The 17,019-nt window shown below is 48.1% G+C and overlaps 1 protein-coding gene across 2 annotated transcripts in view; it reads right to left on the bottom strand.

The window, feature by feature from the left end:
- Nucleotides 1–17,019, bottom strand: part of LMF1 (lipase maturation factor 1) — a 229,513-nt gene that overhangs the window by 177,563 nt on the left and 34,931 nt on the right. For both annotated transcript variants that reach the window (XM_073558439.1, XM_073558440.1), the window contains exon 4: nt 7,350–7,498. In XM_073558439.1, the coding sequence (XP_073414540.1) occupies nt 7,350–7,498 (149 nt within the window). The remainder of the gene's footprint in view (nt 1–7,349; nt 7,499–17,019) is intronic.

Raw genomic sequence — 17,019 nt, forward strand, 5'->3', positions numbered from 1 at the left:
GGTCTCTGCCATTTAGATCAGCTTCATTACCTGCTGTCACCACCAGAGGGAGCCCGGATGGAGAACTCACGACTCCTCTGTCAACACAGCCAGCTCCACCACCCTCACCAGAAGCCAGAGGTAAACCAGAAAATGAGTTCAGAACAGAAGTACTATGCAGTGTATCTGTAAATCCAGTGCCAGGGCAAAATTAAACTCATATGCAAAAGCAGCATCTCTTTCTAGAAAGCAACAGTAGCACAGGGGATGCTATATAGCAGTACAGCTGTGTATCCAGCACCTAGGTGAGATGAAGCTTATACTAGTAAGCTGAATACAGGCTGCATACAGCAGTACTGAGCAGTATAGCAGTGAATCCAGCACCAGGTTGAGATGAAGTTCCTAATGGAAAGCAGCATAATATAGATCATTATACATTGGTACTGAGCAGTGTAACTGAGAATCTAGCACAAGGGTTAGAATCAATTCTTACCAGAAAGCAGCAGCAGAATAGAGGATGTTATAAAGCAATACTTTGCAGTCAAGCTGTGATTCCAGCACAGGGGTGAGATGAAGCTCTTACTAGAAAGTAGCAAAAAGGTCATTAAGCAGCAGTACTGAGTACTGTGGCTGTGAATCCAGCAACAGAGAGATTAAAATGTTATTAGAAAGCAGAATAAAGGATGTTATTTAGCAGTATTGAGCAGTCAAGCTGGGAATTCAGCACTTGTGTGAGATGAAACGCTTACTAAAAAGCAGCAACATCGAGCCTGTTAAACAGCATTACTAAACAGCACGACTGTGAATCCAGGTTTGAAGTAAAAATAAATGTGCTTCAAGCTGCAGTTTGACCTGCCCTTGTCTGCACGAGTGCTCCACTCTCCATAGACTTTAATAGGCAGCTGTAATCTGATACCTCAGTGATCTGCCAGCCTATCTTGACTGCTTTCTTTCAGAGTCGATGGCGACTTTATGAGGCCGGGGAGATGGGAAGAAGTGGCCGTCACTTAGCAACAAGTGAATATTGAAAGGGCTCCTGATCACTCGGCTGTGGGCTCTTGGCTTATGCTGTTCTGCAGCATCTGAGGCTTTTATTAGAAGAGAATACAGAGCGCTTAATTTTTATTTCATTTTTTTCACAGCAATGCTGAACTACAACCCCCAGCATGCCCCTGCTGCTTTACAGTAATGATGCAATGGTGCGGATACATATGTTTGGGGAGTGGAGCGAGCACAGGGTTAATGCAGTGACATCAGGCCTCATAACTCACCCTGTTCCCTCCATTTCCTTGACAATTTGCAACCTGCTGCTTGCTCTGCTGCTGTCAATCAAGGCTCGGCTCCTCACACCCGGTGCTGTGACCTGCTCACCCCTCATAAGCCCCGTGCGGTGACTGCTGCGCCCGCTGCATCCTGTGCTAATCCCCCTGCTGTGGTCACAGCCATTTAACCATTTGTGAGCTGATAATGGGGGCATCAGATCCGCTTCCCCGCTGCAGGCGACAGGAGCAACGCAGAGTTCTGAAAATATTCCAAAAATTCACACTTTTTTTTTAAAACAATGAGCGATGACGTTATCAGCAGGGGGTGAGGGCAGAATGAGCTTAGCTCTGCATCTCGGCAAAACCAGAAATAATCAGGAGAACTTTCCACCCGAGACCCCCCGGACGGCGTCCTCCACTCATCAGTACAGTACGGAGATCGATCGGATTCTGGGAAAGCTGGGTGATATTCAGTGTGGTCCCCAACACTGCTCTTAAAGGGACAGTCATCCATTCTGCTTAACGCAGCAGGCCCTTAAGATGCACTTTCCTTCTGAAACTGGAGCTGCAGCAGCTGAGGTGTGTGTGATGAGGTTCTGCAGCAGCTGAGCTGAGTATTATGAGGTTCTACAGCAGCTGAGGTGTGTATTATGAGGTTCTGCAGGAGCTGAGGTGTGTACGATGAGGTTCTGCAGGAGCTGTGGTGGGTATATTGAGGTTCTGCAGCAGCTGAGGTGTGTGTGATGCGGTTCTGCAGCAGCTCAGGTGTGTACGATGAGGTTCTGCAGCAGCTGAGGTGTATATTACGAGGTTCTGCAGCAGCGGAGGTGTGTGATGCGGTTCTGCAACAGCTGAGATGTGTATTATGAGGTTCTGCAGCACTTGAGGTCTGTGTGATGTGGTTCTGAAGCAGTAGACCTGTGTGTGATGTGGTTCTGCAGCAGAACTGTTGTATGATGAGGTTCTGCAGCAGCTGAGGTTTGTATGATGAGGTTCTGCAGCAGCTGAGGTGTGTATGATGAGGTTCTGCAGCAGCTGAGGTGTGTATGATGAGGTTCTGCAGCAGTAGAGCTGTGTATTATGAGGTTCTGCAGCAGTAGAGCTGTATATTCTGAGGTTCTGCAGCAGTAGAGCTGTGTATGATGAGGTTCTGCAGTAGCTGAGCTGTGTATGATGAGGTTCTGCAGCAGATGAGGTGTGTATTATGAGGTTCTGCAGCAGCTGAGGTGTGTATGATGAGGTTCTACAGCAGCTGAGCTGTATATTATGAGGTTCTACAGCAGCTGAGCTGTGTATGATGAGGTCGTGCAGCAGCTGAGGTGTGTATGATGAGGTTCTGCAGCAGCTGAGGTTTGTATGATGAGGTTCTGCAGCAGCTGAGGTGTGTATGATGAGGTTCTGCAGCAGCTGAGGTTTGTATGATGAGGTTCTGCAGCAGCTGAGGTGTGTATGATGAGGTTCTGCAGCAGCTGAGGTGTATATTATGAGGTTCTGCAGCAGTAGAGCTGTGTATTATGAGGTTCTGCAGCAGTTGAGCTGTATATTATGAGGTTCTGCAGCAGTTGAGCTGTATATTATGAGGTTCTGCAGCAGTAGAGCTGTGTATGATGAGGTTCTGCAGTAGCTGAGCTGTGTATGATGAGGTTCTGCAGCAGATGAGGTGTGTATTATGAGGTTCTGCAGCAGCTGAGGTGTGTATGATGAGGTTCTACAGCAGCTGAGGTGTATATTATGAGGTTCTACAGCAGCTGAGCTGTGTATGATGAGGTCGTGCAGCAGCTGAGGTGTGTATTATGAGGTTCTGCAGCAGCTGAGGTGTGTATGATGAGGTTCTGCAGTAGCTGAGCTGTGTATGATGAGGTTCTGCAGCAGCTGAGGTGTGTATGATTAGGTTCTACAGCAGCTAAGCTGTATATTATGAGGTTCTACAGCAGCTGAGCTGTGTATAATGAGGTTCTACAGTAGCTGAGCTGTGTGTGATGAGGATCTGCAGCAGCGGACGTGTGTATGATGAGGTTCTGCAGCAGCTGAGCTGTGTATGATGAGGTTCTGCAGCAGCTGAGGTGTGTATGATGAGGTTCTGCAGCAGCTGAGCTGTATATTATGAGGTTCTGCAGCAGCTGAGGTGTGTATTATGAGGTTCTTCAGCAGCGAAGGTCTGTATTATGAGGCTCTGCAGCAGTAGAGCGGTATATGATGAGGTTCTGCAGCAGCTGAGGTGTGTATGATGAGGTTCTACAGCAGCTGAGGTGTATATTATGAGGTTCTACAGCAGCTGAGCTGTGTATGATGAGGTCGTGCAGCAGCTGAGGTGTGTATTATGAGGTTCTGCAGCAGCTGAGGTGTGTATGATGAGGTTCTGCAGTAGCTGAGCTGTGTATGATGAGGTTCTGCAGCAGCTGAGGTGTGTATGATTAGGTTCTACAGCAGCTAAGCTGTATATTATGAGGTTCTACAGCAGCTGAGCTGTGTATAATGAGGTTCTACAGTAGCTGAGCTGTGTGTGATGAGGATCTGCAGCAGCGGACGTGTGTATGATGAGGTTCTGCAGCAGCTGAGCTGTGTATGATGAGGTTCTGCAGCAGCTGAGGTGTGTATGATGAGGTTCTGCAGCAGCTGAGCTGTATATTATGAGGTTCTGCAGCAGCTGAGGTGTGTATTATGAGGTTCTTCAGCAGCGAAGGTCTGTATTATGAGGCTCTGCAGCAGTAGAGCGGTATATGATGAGGTTCTGCAGCAGCTGAGGTGTGTATGATGAGGTTCTGCAGCAGCGAAGGTCTGTATTATGAGATTCTGCAGCAGTAGAGCGGTATATGATGAGGTTCTGCAGCAGTTGAGGTCTGTATTATGAGGTTCTGCAGCAGCTAACCCCCTTCCCCTGTGATTTTCACCCCGCCATGTAATGTTTCCACTCGTTTTTTTTTCCTGAGGGCGGCCTGCGCTGGTCAGGGGCGCAGACCTCGGGTCCATGTGTCGGCCCTTCAGCTGGCTCTGGGCACAAATCATAAAACGTGCCCCCCGGCCCCCCAGACAGGTGCGCTCCAGCCTGGAAGGAAACGTTACTTTCACGCATGAGGCCGACTTTACAGCTCCTGTCAGGATCATTATCCCCTCGGAGAAGGAAACATACAAGTGTTCGGGCTCACGGTGACAGCGCTGCCATCAATCACGCGCCTGTAGTCGCGGGGATTACACTGCCTGTTAATGCTCTTCCCATCCCTCGCTCGTCAGCGGCGTCACACTGACCTGTCATCGGGGGCTCATGTGACCAACGCCGGGCGATCCAGGACCTGCAGGACTCTGGTGGGAAACAGGATTATCAGGCATGCCCCTTTAAAAAAAATAATATCTGCCGATACCGCTCCCTCGGAGGTTGCCACCTGGCTTTCCGAAAGTCCTCAATAACAAAAATGTCTTCCCGGTGTGCCGCCATACTGGCAGAACTGTGCAATGGCCCCAATACTACGAGGCCCCTCCCTGAGGACAGGAACCCCATGCGAAACCTAAAGCCATCCATCATTATTGAGCTCTGTGCATTATGTGGAGACTATATGGCGGTATTATGTGGGCTCCACTAAGGAGCATTACCCCAATGTTGCACATTTGGCCACCATATGGCGGTGTATTCTTTTAGGGGGTATTTGCTTGAATACTACAGGTTATGTGGACACTATATGCAGTATTACTTGAGTACTATCTGGTGGTATTACTTCAGCATGATTTGAATATAGCATATTACTTGGGTACCGGATGCTGGTATTACATTTACAGGGGTATTATCTGAGCACTGGATGGCGGTATTATGTTGGCTTTACAAGAAAGTGTTATTTGAACACTTCACATTTTTGGGGCACTACACGGTCCCTTTAAGAAAGTATTATTCAAACACTGCTTATTATTTGGGCGCTGTATGTCAGTATTATGCAAGACATTTAAGGGGGTATTAATATTTGAACACAGTCTATTATTTGGGAATTATATGGTGGTATTAATTCTATTCTTAAAGAGGGCATTAAATACAGCATATTATGTGGGCACCATATAGCAGTATTCCATATAAGAAAGTATTAATACTGCTTATTCTTCATCACTATAGGGTGGTATTATGCGGGTCCTTTAGAAAAAAAATTATTTGAGCACTATATGGCGGCATTAAAGGAGATCTGTCATTGGGGCAAAAGTATCCAGATTTTTATTTTATTTTAATTCCCGCTGCTTTTCTTGAATATTTAGTTTTTTTCACGTTTAAAAATCTGCCATACAGTTCCAGAGATATGGGCCTTTTTAATGAGTGCCATCTTTTAAGGTCTTTAGGGGCGGTGCTTACTAAGAAATTATGCAGAGCAGCCTAAAGACACACCCCCGAGGATCTTGTGAGACACGCCCTTGTGGCAAAAGACTAGAAAAACTACCTCTAAATAAAAAATTCTGCATACTGTGGATTTTTAAAGAGCAAAATGTAGAAAACTGAGGAGAAAAGCGGGAATAAAACAATAGTAGAAAATGGCCACTGTAGACCAAATAAGAGATGCGAGTATTAATGAATACTGTATATTATATGGACATCATACGGCGGCATTATGTCTATAATGATATGATTTATGTTTAATGCAGATTGTTTGGCACCATGTGGCGGTATTAGGCAAGTTCAGATTATTTGAATAGTACATAGTAATTGGTATTATGTAGGATGTCAGTATACCTCAGTTTAATTTCAGCACTATTTGGCAATATTATATGGGCTGTAACGCAGTATTTTGAGGTTACGGTATCGAAGATTTTCAGACACTGTATGTTGCTATAATTGGGAAACAGGTTAGACATTATGGGTACTGAAAGGCGGCAGTGTAGCATGGGCACTCTGTGGCAGTTTTATTCAGATATCTGCATTATTCAGGCGTTGGATGGCGGTGGTATTTGTAGGGCAATATTTGGGTCAATTCTTTTTTGGCAGTTCCATGTGACAGATGAAAAAAAAACAAAGTATATAATATATACAGGACGGCACACAAACGTAGGGTCCTCCGTAGGAGCGCAGCTTATTAAGGGTTACAGGGGGTCTCATTTCTGGCGAGGAGCTGTCAATCACGGTCCAGGGGGCACTGGTGGGCCCTTTGTTCTGCGCGGAGCCCTGTGTTTGCATTGTGATCCCTGCTTCTCTTTAATGCCACATGTTACAACCTTTGCTTGTGCACCTATAGAAAAGCTGCAGGATTACACATGTGTGCGCCTCGATAGCGGAGCAGCAGAGCGAGATAAAGCCCCGGGCCCGAGCCAAGGAAAGCAGCCGAAGACAAACCCCCCAGTATTCCACCGTTTTATTATGCTAGAGGGTAATCTCCTCTTATCTTGTGAAAACACTGAGGGACAACATGTGGGATTACCAGCCTCGCACTACACATTGCCATACGGGCTCAGTTCGGAGCCTGCCCTCGTGCCAAGTGCGGGCACAATGGCCGCCCTCGTGCTCCTGCAGGGTCTCATGTCAGGTGAACCCTAATATGGATCATTACCTAGAATCCCTGGGATTTCTTGCTGTGGTCTCTTCGCCTTTAAGAGTAAGCAGATTACCCCGATGCTGGATTATTGGTCCGCACAGGTTCAAGTTTTCCCTTCCATGCCGCTACCCCCTCCCGATGAATAACATCCGACCCCCTGAAAAGCAGAGGTCAGAAAAGTCACCAACGCTCTGCTGACCACATCTGCAGAGTCTAGATCTCCTCTAGCATAACATCAGCACAAACACTGCGTCCCGCCGGAAGCTTCATGGCCGAGCAGCTGCATGCAGCCGTACATCACCATGCACAATACCGAGCGTCGGATGGAGTGGTGTAAAGCTGCCATCACTGGACTTTGCAGGAGACGTGTCCTGAGCAGTGATGGATCGCACTTCTCTATCTGTGTCTGATGGACGAGTCTGGGTTTGGTGATTCCAGGAGGACGTTACCCCCTGACTGCATTGTGCCCCCGTACAGACGGTGGAGGAGGATAATGCTATGGGCTGTTATCAGGGGGCGGCCTCAGCCTCTTAATTCCAGTGTTGCAAAATCGTAATGCTCCAGCACAATACATTGTGGACAATTGTAGCTTCCAGCCAGTGCCACTTACCGCTCCCAGCATGATCCTGAAGATGAGCCAGCGATGGGCCCAGATGACGATGCCCGATGGAGGGGTACGATCTGGAACTCGAGCCAAGGACCAGAGAGGACACAGGAAGATCCCAAGAAATCCTGTTTCCAGCAGCTGAGACTCCCAACCTGCAGAGAGAAGATAAGAAGATGCCATAAAACCCACACTGTAGGAAGGCTGCCCGGTGTGGCAGGTCACGCGTTGCCCGTTAACGCTTGGTTCGTTCTAACAGGATCATTCACAGACTGGATGCGAAAAATCCCAATAATTATCACTTAATTACTGATAATGCTCCAGAGTGATCCCGGACAATGCTGGTGATTGTGAGCGGGTCACAATCTTATCTAATCATTACATGCTTGATGTGAGACAAGATTGCAAAATACATTTACAGCCAGACAGAATTAAAGGGGCGACAACCTTGTGTTGTCCAGGAGAGCAGTCGATACTACAATGCGGAAGTACCAGGGCTGCCCTGGGATAATATGGAAGTCACTGTTATAGGACATTGTGGTTGGCACTAATATCAGGATATTGCAGTGGATGCTATACGAGGGCACTGCTGTGGGAACGACACGAGGGCACTGCTGTGGGCACGACACGAGGGCACTGCGGGGGGCATGACATGAATGCATTGTGGTAGGCACGACACGAGGGCACTGCTGTGGGCACGACACAAGGGCACTGTGAAGGGCATGACACAAGGGCACTGCGGTGGGCACAATACGAGGGCCCTGCAGTAGACGCATTACGGGAGCACTGCAGTGGACACGACACGAGGGCACTGCTGTGGGCACGACATAAAGGCACTGTGGGGGGCACATCATGAGGTCCTAGCAGTGGGCACAACATGAGGGCCCTGTGGTGGGCACAACACGAGGGCCCTGCAGTAGACGCATTACGGGGGCATTGTGGTACACATCACTACAGAATTACTCTGAAAGCTTAGATTAACTATAGGAAACAATATCAGATATACCTATGATGACACTATTATGGCGACATTGAGCAGACCCTTCAGCACATTAACTAGAGGGGTCTAGCATTCTGTTTTTCTCTGTTATGGGTCTTCCTTTGACAGGTACCTATCTGACACACACAGGATGTCTACCACGGAAGGATTTTTATGACACTGATCTTCTAATATGCAAACAGAAGATTTGCATTTTGGATTCTAGGAAAGTCGATAAGAAATGCAGCTGCTTTGAAAGGCAAAACACCCAGCGGAGTATAACGGTGAGCGGAGGCCAGAGCCTCACCTGGAGCTGTCGCCCCCCGGACTACTCCCAAATGACGCTGGAGGATGATAGGGATTTGCATAATAAATGTTATCTATACTGTCATCAGTGTGGAGTATGTGACAAACTCAGCTCTACTACATCTGGAGCTATTAACCATCACTACCGCCGTCGCTCCTTCCCTACACGCGGGAACAACAGACTATTCAAGTTTGATGGTGGGGACCAGTTCTCCCAGTCACCAGCGTACTGGGTTTCCCACCATAACCAGATAGGAGCCGTGGCTGCGGACGGCTCGGAGCTGTTGGCCCACCTGCTCCTATGTGCAGCAGTAACTGGGAGGCCGTAGTCCTGGCAGCTGCATGGAGAGGCACAAAGGGCCCTATTGTCAGTGCCGGACCAAGGCAAAAGTGAGATATAAATAAGAGGCTCCCCCAGCGCTGGATGGTGCTGCACCTCCCAATCTAATATTAACCCCCTCACTGCTGAACCTTTCATCTTCAGGGTGATTTCTCCTTTGATCTGCCTCCTATAACATGGGGCACCCTGATGGAATGATGGGAACAGATATAGACCCACACAATGTCATGCAGACGCTGCCAAATCTGGGGATCCATTCTGGTTTCTAGAAAAGCCAAGTGGCGATTAATTTATGGTCTCCATAAATGTGTGATAACATGTATGAAAATATTGAATACAGGAATTATTTTTAGACCACACAAATTGGCCAATTCATGAGAGCCCACCAGCCATGACAAGGTGACCCTCTCTCTGATTAGACCTTAAAAAGCTAATATTTATCCCACATCTCTCCCGGGGCAAAACCTACATATGTAAAGGGCAGGTAAGATCCAGCACTGATTAAAAACAGCCTTAGCCCTCACTATCATTCCTAGAGCGCCTCGTCATCATCACCGCGGACCTCACTATCCCTGCCTGAGCCCTCAGCATCATCGCCTGAGCCCTCAGCATCATCGCCTGAGCCCTCAGCATCATCGCCTGAGCCCTCAGCATCATCGCCTGAGCCCTCAGCATCATCGCCTGAGCCCTCAGCATCATCGCCTGAGCCCTCAGCATCATCGCCTGAGCCCTCAGCATCATCGCCTGAGCCCTCAGCATCATCGCCTGAACCCTCAGCATCATCGCCTGAGCCCTCAGCATCATCGCCTGAGCCCTCAGCATCATCGCCTGAACCCTCAGCATCATTGCCTGAGCCCTCGCCATCATTGCCAGAGCCATCGCCATCATTGCTGGGGCCCTCGCCATTGTCGCCTGAGCCCTCGCTATCATTGCTGGAGCCCTTGTCATCGTCAACTGAGCCCTCGCCATTGTCGCCTGAGCCCTTGCTATCATTGCCTGAGCCCTCGCCATCATTGCTGGAGAGCTCGCCATCGTCGCCTGAGCCCTCGCTATCATCTGAGCCCTCACCATCATTGCTGGAGCCCTCGCTATCATTGCATGAACCCTCGCCATCATTGCTGGAGAGCTCGCCATCGGCGCCTGAGCCCTCGCTATCATTGCCAGAGCCCTCGCTATCATTGCCTGAGTCCTCACCATCATTGCTGGAGCCCTCGCTATCATTGCCTGAACCCTCGCCATCATTGCTGGAGAGCTCACCATCGTCGCCTGAGCACTCGCTATCATTGCCGGAGCCCTCGCTGTCATTGCCTGAGCCCTCGTCATCATTGCTGGAGCGCTCAACATCATTGCCGGAGCCCTCGCTATCATTGCCTGAGCCCTCGCATCATTGCCGGAGCCCTCGCTATTATTGCCGGAGCCCTCGCTATCATTGCCTGAGCCCTCACCATCATTGCCGGAGCCCTCACCATCATTGCCGGAGCCCTCACCATCATTGCCGGAGCCCTCGCTGTCATTGCCTGAGCCCTCGCATCATTGCTGGAGCGCTCACCATCATTGCCGGAGCCCTCGCTATTATTGCCGGAGCCCTCGCTATCATTGCCTGAGCCCTCGCAACATTGCTGGAGCGCTCGCCATCATTGCCGGAGCCCTCGTTATCATTGCCTGAGCCCTCGCTATCATTGCCGGAGCCCTCGTTATCATTGGCTGAGCCCTCGCCATCATTGCCGGAGCCCTCGTTATCATTAGCTGAGCACTCGCTATCATTGCCGGAGCTCTCACTATCATCGCTGGAGCCCTTGCCATCGTCGCCTGAGCCCTCGCTATCATTGCCGGAGCCCTCACCATCATTGCCGGAGCCCTCGCTATCATTGCCTAACCCTCGCTATCATTGCCAGAGCCCTCGCCATCATTGCTGGAGCGCTCACCATCATTGCCGGAGCCCTCGCTATCATTGTCTGAGCCCTCGCCATCATTGCCGGAACCCTCACCATCATTGCCGGAGCTCTCGCTATTATCGCTGGAGCCCTTACCATCGTCATCATTGCTGGAGCGCTCGCCATTTTCTAATTATCTGGAATCTATTTGAAGCAACAAAACTTTTTCAAGGGGGGAAAAAAAAAAAAAAAAAGCCTTTCCTCGGTTGCCTCCCCTCCTGGTGCCGTGGGAATACATCCTCCACTTTGTGCTTGGGTGGATGATTCAGGGAGAGGTTTTATCATTAATTACCCTTCTAATGGATCCCGTGCCGCTCCCCTCCTCCGTTCTGATGAAGGCGTCTGTCACTTTGACAGATCGCTCTCGGTGTAATGAGCCTGTCAGTGAGGGCTGTGACAGGGGGTGGTGTGGTGCTACCTGCAGACCCGGAACCCGGCACCCCTCCTGTGCAATCATCTGTTGGTGCGAGGGCACAAGTCCGCCCCAATACTGCACAGGAGTCTGCAAGTACTTATGTCCACACTAAGGCTATGTTCACACATTGTGTTTTTGCTGCAGGTTTTTAGGTAAGCTTTGTTTTACAGCACCAGCAAAAGCGGTGTGATCTCAGAAATCTCATTGCACGCACACAGGTTTTTTCTTCACTGAATTGGAAAACTCCTGCGTGTTTGCAATCGGCAGCATGACACTTTCAGCATTTTTTCACCCATAGAAAGAAATGATTAAGTGCCAAAATCGCAGCAAAAAAAAAAAAAAAAAAGCAGGTATCGGGTTTTGCTCTGTTTTTCATGCAGAAAAATATTTTTTGTAGGGGCACTAAACATTATCAGCATGAACAAGAGATAAATGTAAATGATAAAAAAACCGCAGCAAAACCTGATCGTTGTAGTTGTAAGCTATAGACTGGACCAAGGTGAGTCATTGGATGTGGTATATCTTGATTTTTCCAAAGCGTTTGATCCCGTGCCAAACAAGGGGTTGGTACACAAAATGAGAATGCTGGGTCTGGGGGAAAATGTGTGTAAATGGGTAAGTAACTGGCTTAGTGATAGAAAGCAGAGGGTGGTTATAAATGGTATATTCTCTAACTGGGTCGCTGTGACCAGTGGGGACCGCAGGGGTCGGTGTTGGGACCTCTTCTCTACAACATATTTATTAACGATCTGGTAGAAGGTTTACACAGTAAAATATCGATATTTGCAGATGATACAAAACTATGTAAAGCAGTCAATACAAGAGAAGATAGTATTCTGCTACAGATGGATCTGGATAAGTTGGGAACTTGGGCCGAAAGGTGGCAGAAGCAGTTTAACAATGATAAATGTAAGGTTATACACATGGGAAGAAGGAATCAATATCACCATTACACATTGAACGGGAAACCACTGGGTAAATCTGACATGGAGAAGGACTTGGGGATCCTAGTTAATGATAAACTTACCTGGAGCAGCCAGTGCCAGGCAGCGGCTGCCACGGCAAACAGGATCATGCGGTGCATTAAAAGAGGTCTGGATACACATGATGAGAACATTATACTGCCTCTGTACAAATCCCTGGTTAGACCGCACATGGAGTACTGTGTACAGTTTTGGGCACCGGTGCTCAGGAAGGATATAATGGAACTAGAGCGGGTACAAAGGAGGGCAACAAAATTAATAAAGGGGATGGGGGAACTACAATATTCAGAGAGATTAGCAAAATTAGGATTATTTAGTCTAGAAAAAAGACGACTGAGGGGCGATCTAATAACCATGTATGAGTATATAAGGGGACAATACAAATATCTCTCCGAGGATCTGTTTATACCAAGGAAGGTGACGGTCACAAGGGGGCATTCTCTGCGTCTGGAGGAGAGAAGGTTTTTCCACCAACATAGAAGAGGATTCTTTACTGTTAGGGCAGTGAGAATCTGTAATTCCCTGCCTGAGGAGGTGGTGATGGCGAACTCAGCCGAGGGGATCAGGAGAGGCCTGGATGTCGTCCTGGAGCGTAACAATATTATATCTTACAGTTATTAGGTTCTTTAGAAGGACGTAGATCTGGGGATTTATTCTGACAGAATTTTATAGGCTGAACTGGATGGAATAATGTCTTTTATCGGCCTTACTAACTATGTTACTATGTAAGCGGCTTCTTTACTGCCAGAGAAACAAGAACTCGAGCACAGAAAGCATAATATGACCAAATGCCTAGTCAAACATCCAGCATGGGTGATTAACCATCAGATTTTATTATCCCCCCTATGTTCCCTACTTTGTGGATTGACTCTTATGTTTAAGACGGCACTGGCATTGCATATGACTGAGGTCTCACTTATATGGTAGTTCACCATGATATGGACATTCTATAGGGTGGTGTTTCTTGCTGGCCCACGTCACAGTGCGCTGTAGTTACCGGTGCACCTGGATCTTCACCATCTGCTCTCTATGGTTATCACATGAAGTAAATAATTGTAGTCTGTCTTTTGTATTTAATAAAACATCTTTATATCTAATGAAAATATACAGACTCGTGGTTATGGGTTATAGGCTCCATTGTTGTTTGTGTGTTTTTACTGCCAGAGAGCAGGTTTTATCTGCAGAAGTAAAACACAGCAAAAGCACAACATGTGAACATATCCTAAAAGCGACCACACTGATGCTCGGGATACGGGACAGCGATCCCCAGGGTATGGGAAGGTGGCGCTGACATTCGGGGTACGGGATGGCAGCGCCGACATTCGGCGCCGACACTCGGGGCACGCGACAGCGACACCGACACTCGGGATACGGGACGGCGATCCCCGGGGTACGGGATAGCGGCGCCTACACTCGGGGCACGGGACTGCGATGCCGACACTCGGGGCACGGGACAGCGGCGCCGACACTCGGGGCACGGGACTGCGACGCCGACACTCGGGGCACGGGACTGCGGCGCTGACACTCGGGGCACGGGACTGCGGCGCTGACACTCGGGGCACGGGACTGCGGCGACGACACTCGGGGCACGGGACTGCGGCGACGACGACACTCGGGGCACGGGACTGCGACACTCAGGGTACGTTACAGCGACACATGGGATACAGGACAGCGGCGCCGACACTCGGGGCACGGGACAGCGGCGCCGACACTCGGGGCACGGGACTGCGACACTCAGGGTACGTTACAGCGACACATGGGATACAGGACAGCGACACTCGGGGTACGGGACAGCGACGCCAACACTCTGGGTACAGGACAGCGACACTGACACATGGGGTACAGGACAGTGACACACGGAGTACGGGACTGCGACATCGACACATGGGGTACAGGACAGCAACGCCGACACACTGGGTACGGGACAGCGACACTCGGGGGTACGGGACGACGCTGACACTTATGGATGACAGACAGAGAAGACTGTGTGTCTAAATTCATCCTTCTCACAGGTGTGGGGTGTTCGGGGCAGGTGGGCAGAGCTCAGAGGGGTTTATTGGAGGGAAACAGGACTTGCTCACTGAGGATACGCGCGGTCTGGACACCACCGTCCCGTAGAAGCTGTCGTCAGCTCTCAGTGACAGCAGGACACTTGCAGCCGGCCCAGCCGTCACTGTCACAGGTGTCACAGCAGCTTGTAAAGCCATTAGGGAGCTGACACTACGGCTCCGCACTAAACCAGCACCCGACACTACCAGGAATGGCGTATCCGACGACCTGTCAAGCAATATCCCATATACAGTGGTCAAGAAAGAAGTGTGGACTACTCTCAGAGTCAGACAGGGGATGCTGGGAGTTATAGTTCTGCGATAGCTGGAGATCCGCAGGTTGGAAATCACTGGTATAGATCATACAGGTGTTGGATTATTACAAAACCTAAATGTTTCTTTAATTTTTAAAACTTTAAGACTTTCCCCCCCCCCCAACTCCAAACCAAAGACAATGTCGGAGGTGTTCTTCCGCCTCTTCCATCATTCTTCAGCCTGGGGCTGTAATGCCCACCTGTGTGTAGGAGGGTAGAGGTAGCGGCACTGGTCGCTCTTTGTAGAGGAAAATAAAAGGAGGCCAACTTCTGAAAAATAAAGACCCCATATCAATGGCAGAAGCAAATCTGTGGGCGTTCAATGCGAGGAAATCCTTGATCTTGCACAAAGAGTGTTTCAAGAGAGAGACGACGACTTCATATCATTTACCCAAAGGAAATGTGCGACACATGAAAATTCCCACCGTGTGCAGAAGATCTCAGCCCCTCCTGGGGAAAACACTAATGATACGGGATACTGCTGGACTACAGTCATCAGGATATAGTACCCAATATTTCAGTTTTTGTTGTCTTTTTTTATCTACCTAAATGCACGTATTTAGGTCTAAAAATTATTCATATATTTAGGTCTAAAAATTATTCATATATTTAGGCCTAAAATTTATTTCTGAAATTGGGTCTCATTAAAACTTTGGCACCATTTGCCTTCTGTATAATACTGTCTATTGATAACTTGAGTAAGTTAACGGGGAATCCATCAGTGAGCGCCTTTGTGACAGTCATTTAGCAGTCTTTTTTAAGGCGCCTATTTATGACCAAAGACCACACCAAAGTTGAATGTGCAGGAAAACAAGGAGCCTGTAAAAGCCAAAATGTACAAAATTTTGAATGAAACCCAATTACAAAGATAATTTTTAGACACAAATGTAAAAAAAAAAAAAAAATTGGCCTCAAAAGGTGGACAACCCTTTTAAGAGAAATTCAGGTATCTCGTCCCTGGCCAGACGCAGACAGAGAGGTTGCATAGGAGGCGTGCACAGCCTTTTCAACATGGATCCATACAGAGTATCTCCTTTATCAGTAAAGGAGGATAATAATTTGCTTTTCCGAAACTGCAGAAGTCAGGCGTAAGCTCTGTGCAATAACCAAAAAAATTTAGTAAATAAGTGACGGGGTGGATGGATTTTGTGCAGATTTTGGTTCAGAGTCCGTGTCAGAACACATCCTAAAGGCCCCTTATACATATTAGACTGAAAACTCATCATCTAATGCTGAAGGACAAAAGGATTGTGCACTTTGATTTCAACATGCTCCATCCCTTCACTTTAAGTGGAGAGAAGTCACTTCTAGCAAAGTCTAACAATGGCTTCCTGCCCATTGAAATCACATGCACGCTCAGCCAAACTGAGTGTTCATGTGTATGGGGAAGCCGGGAAAGATAGCGGTTAAGGTGAATTCGACATTTACTGACAAGTCATTTATTAAAGGTACATGCCAAGTGTGGATTAGCCCTATTGAATGGGTCTGATCTGAGTGTGGATCCGTAGCATATCAAGCTTCTGATCCATCTTATGGTCAGCTTTGGATTTCTACTAGACATATTTTCTTGCAAATCCACATCAGGATTTTCTTTTCAGTCTCATGTCAACTTTCCTCAGTGTCAGGGCCTATTTAAAGGGGACATGCCACTTGCCATAAACATATCATCTTATTTCCCAGTGAAAATGCCGCTGTCCTCAAGAATCCGGCGATGTTTTTCTTTTGTTCCTGCTCCTCTCTATTCCTAAGATACGGCCGTTTCTTCCCTGTATATAAATCTAGGCCTTGTCATCTAAGTGGGCGTGGTCATAAAAATACCGCCCACGAGGAGGAGCTGATAAGTTTTATATACCCAGAAGAAGGGGTCATATCTCAGGAACGGAGAGGCACAGGAAGAAAAGAAAAACATTGCCGGATTCAGCAGAAAAGCAGCATTTACACCAGTTAAAAAAATTTACATATTTATGGGAAGGGAGAGATTCCCTTTAAGTAACAGCAGTCATTTTTAGTGCTATAGTCACTAAGGCGTCACACAGAAAATCACACCAGTGCTCTCTCCTCCCCTGCAAGGACATGATAAAAAAAAATGCTTCAAAATGCCAGAAATTACAAGGGTTATTACATTATAGCCTTGAAATCTCCATCAATGAAGTAGCGAAACGACCCGATCCGCATTACTGCAGCCTGACAACCGGAGGCCGGCAGCTGTAATGTTTTGCATATTCTTCTCCACGGCCTTATTAAAAAGGGGGGAGGTGGTGGAGAGGAAGTGACCCCAATGACCGGCTCACCCTCCGCACTGACCCTTCGGCCTATTCTGCTTTTGTCATGGTACTTTTATTTTTTTTTTTAAAGTT

The sequence above is a fragment of the Dendrobates tinctorius genome, unplaced genomic scaffold (genome assembly GCF_039654945.1).
Source record: "Dendrobates tinctorius isolate UK_male_01 unplaced genomic scaffold, ASM3965494v1 ptg000257l, whole genome shotgun sequence".
Classification (NCBI taxonomy): domain Eukaryota; kingdom Metazoa; phylum Chordata; class Amphibia; order Anura; family Dendrobatidae; genus Dendrobates; species Dendrobates tinctorius.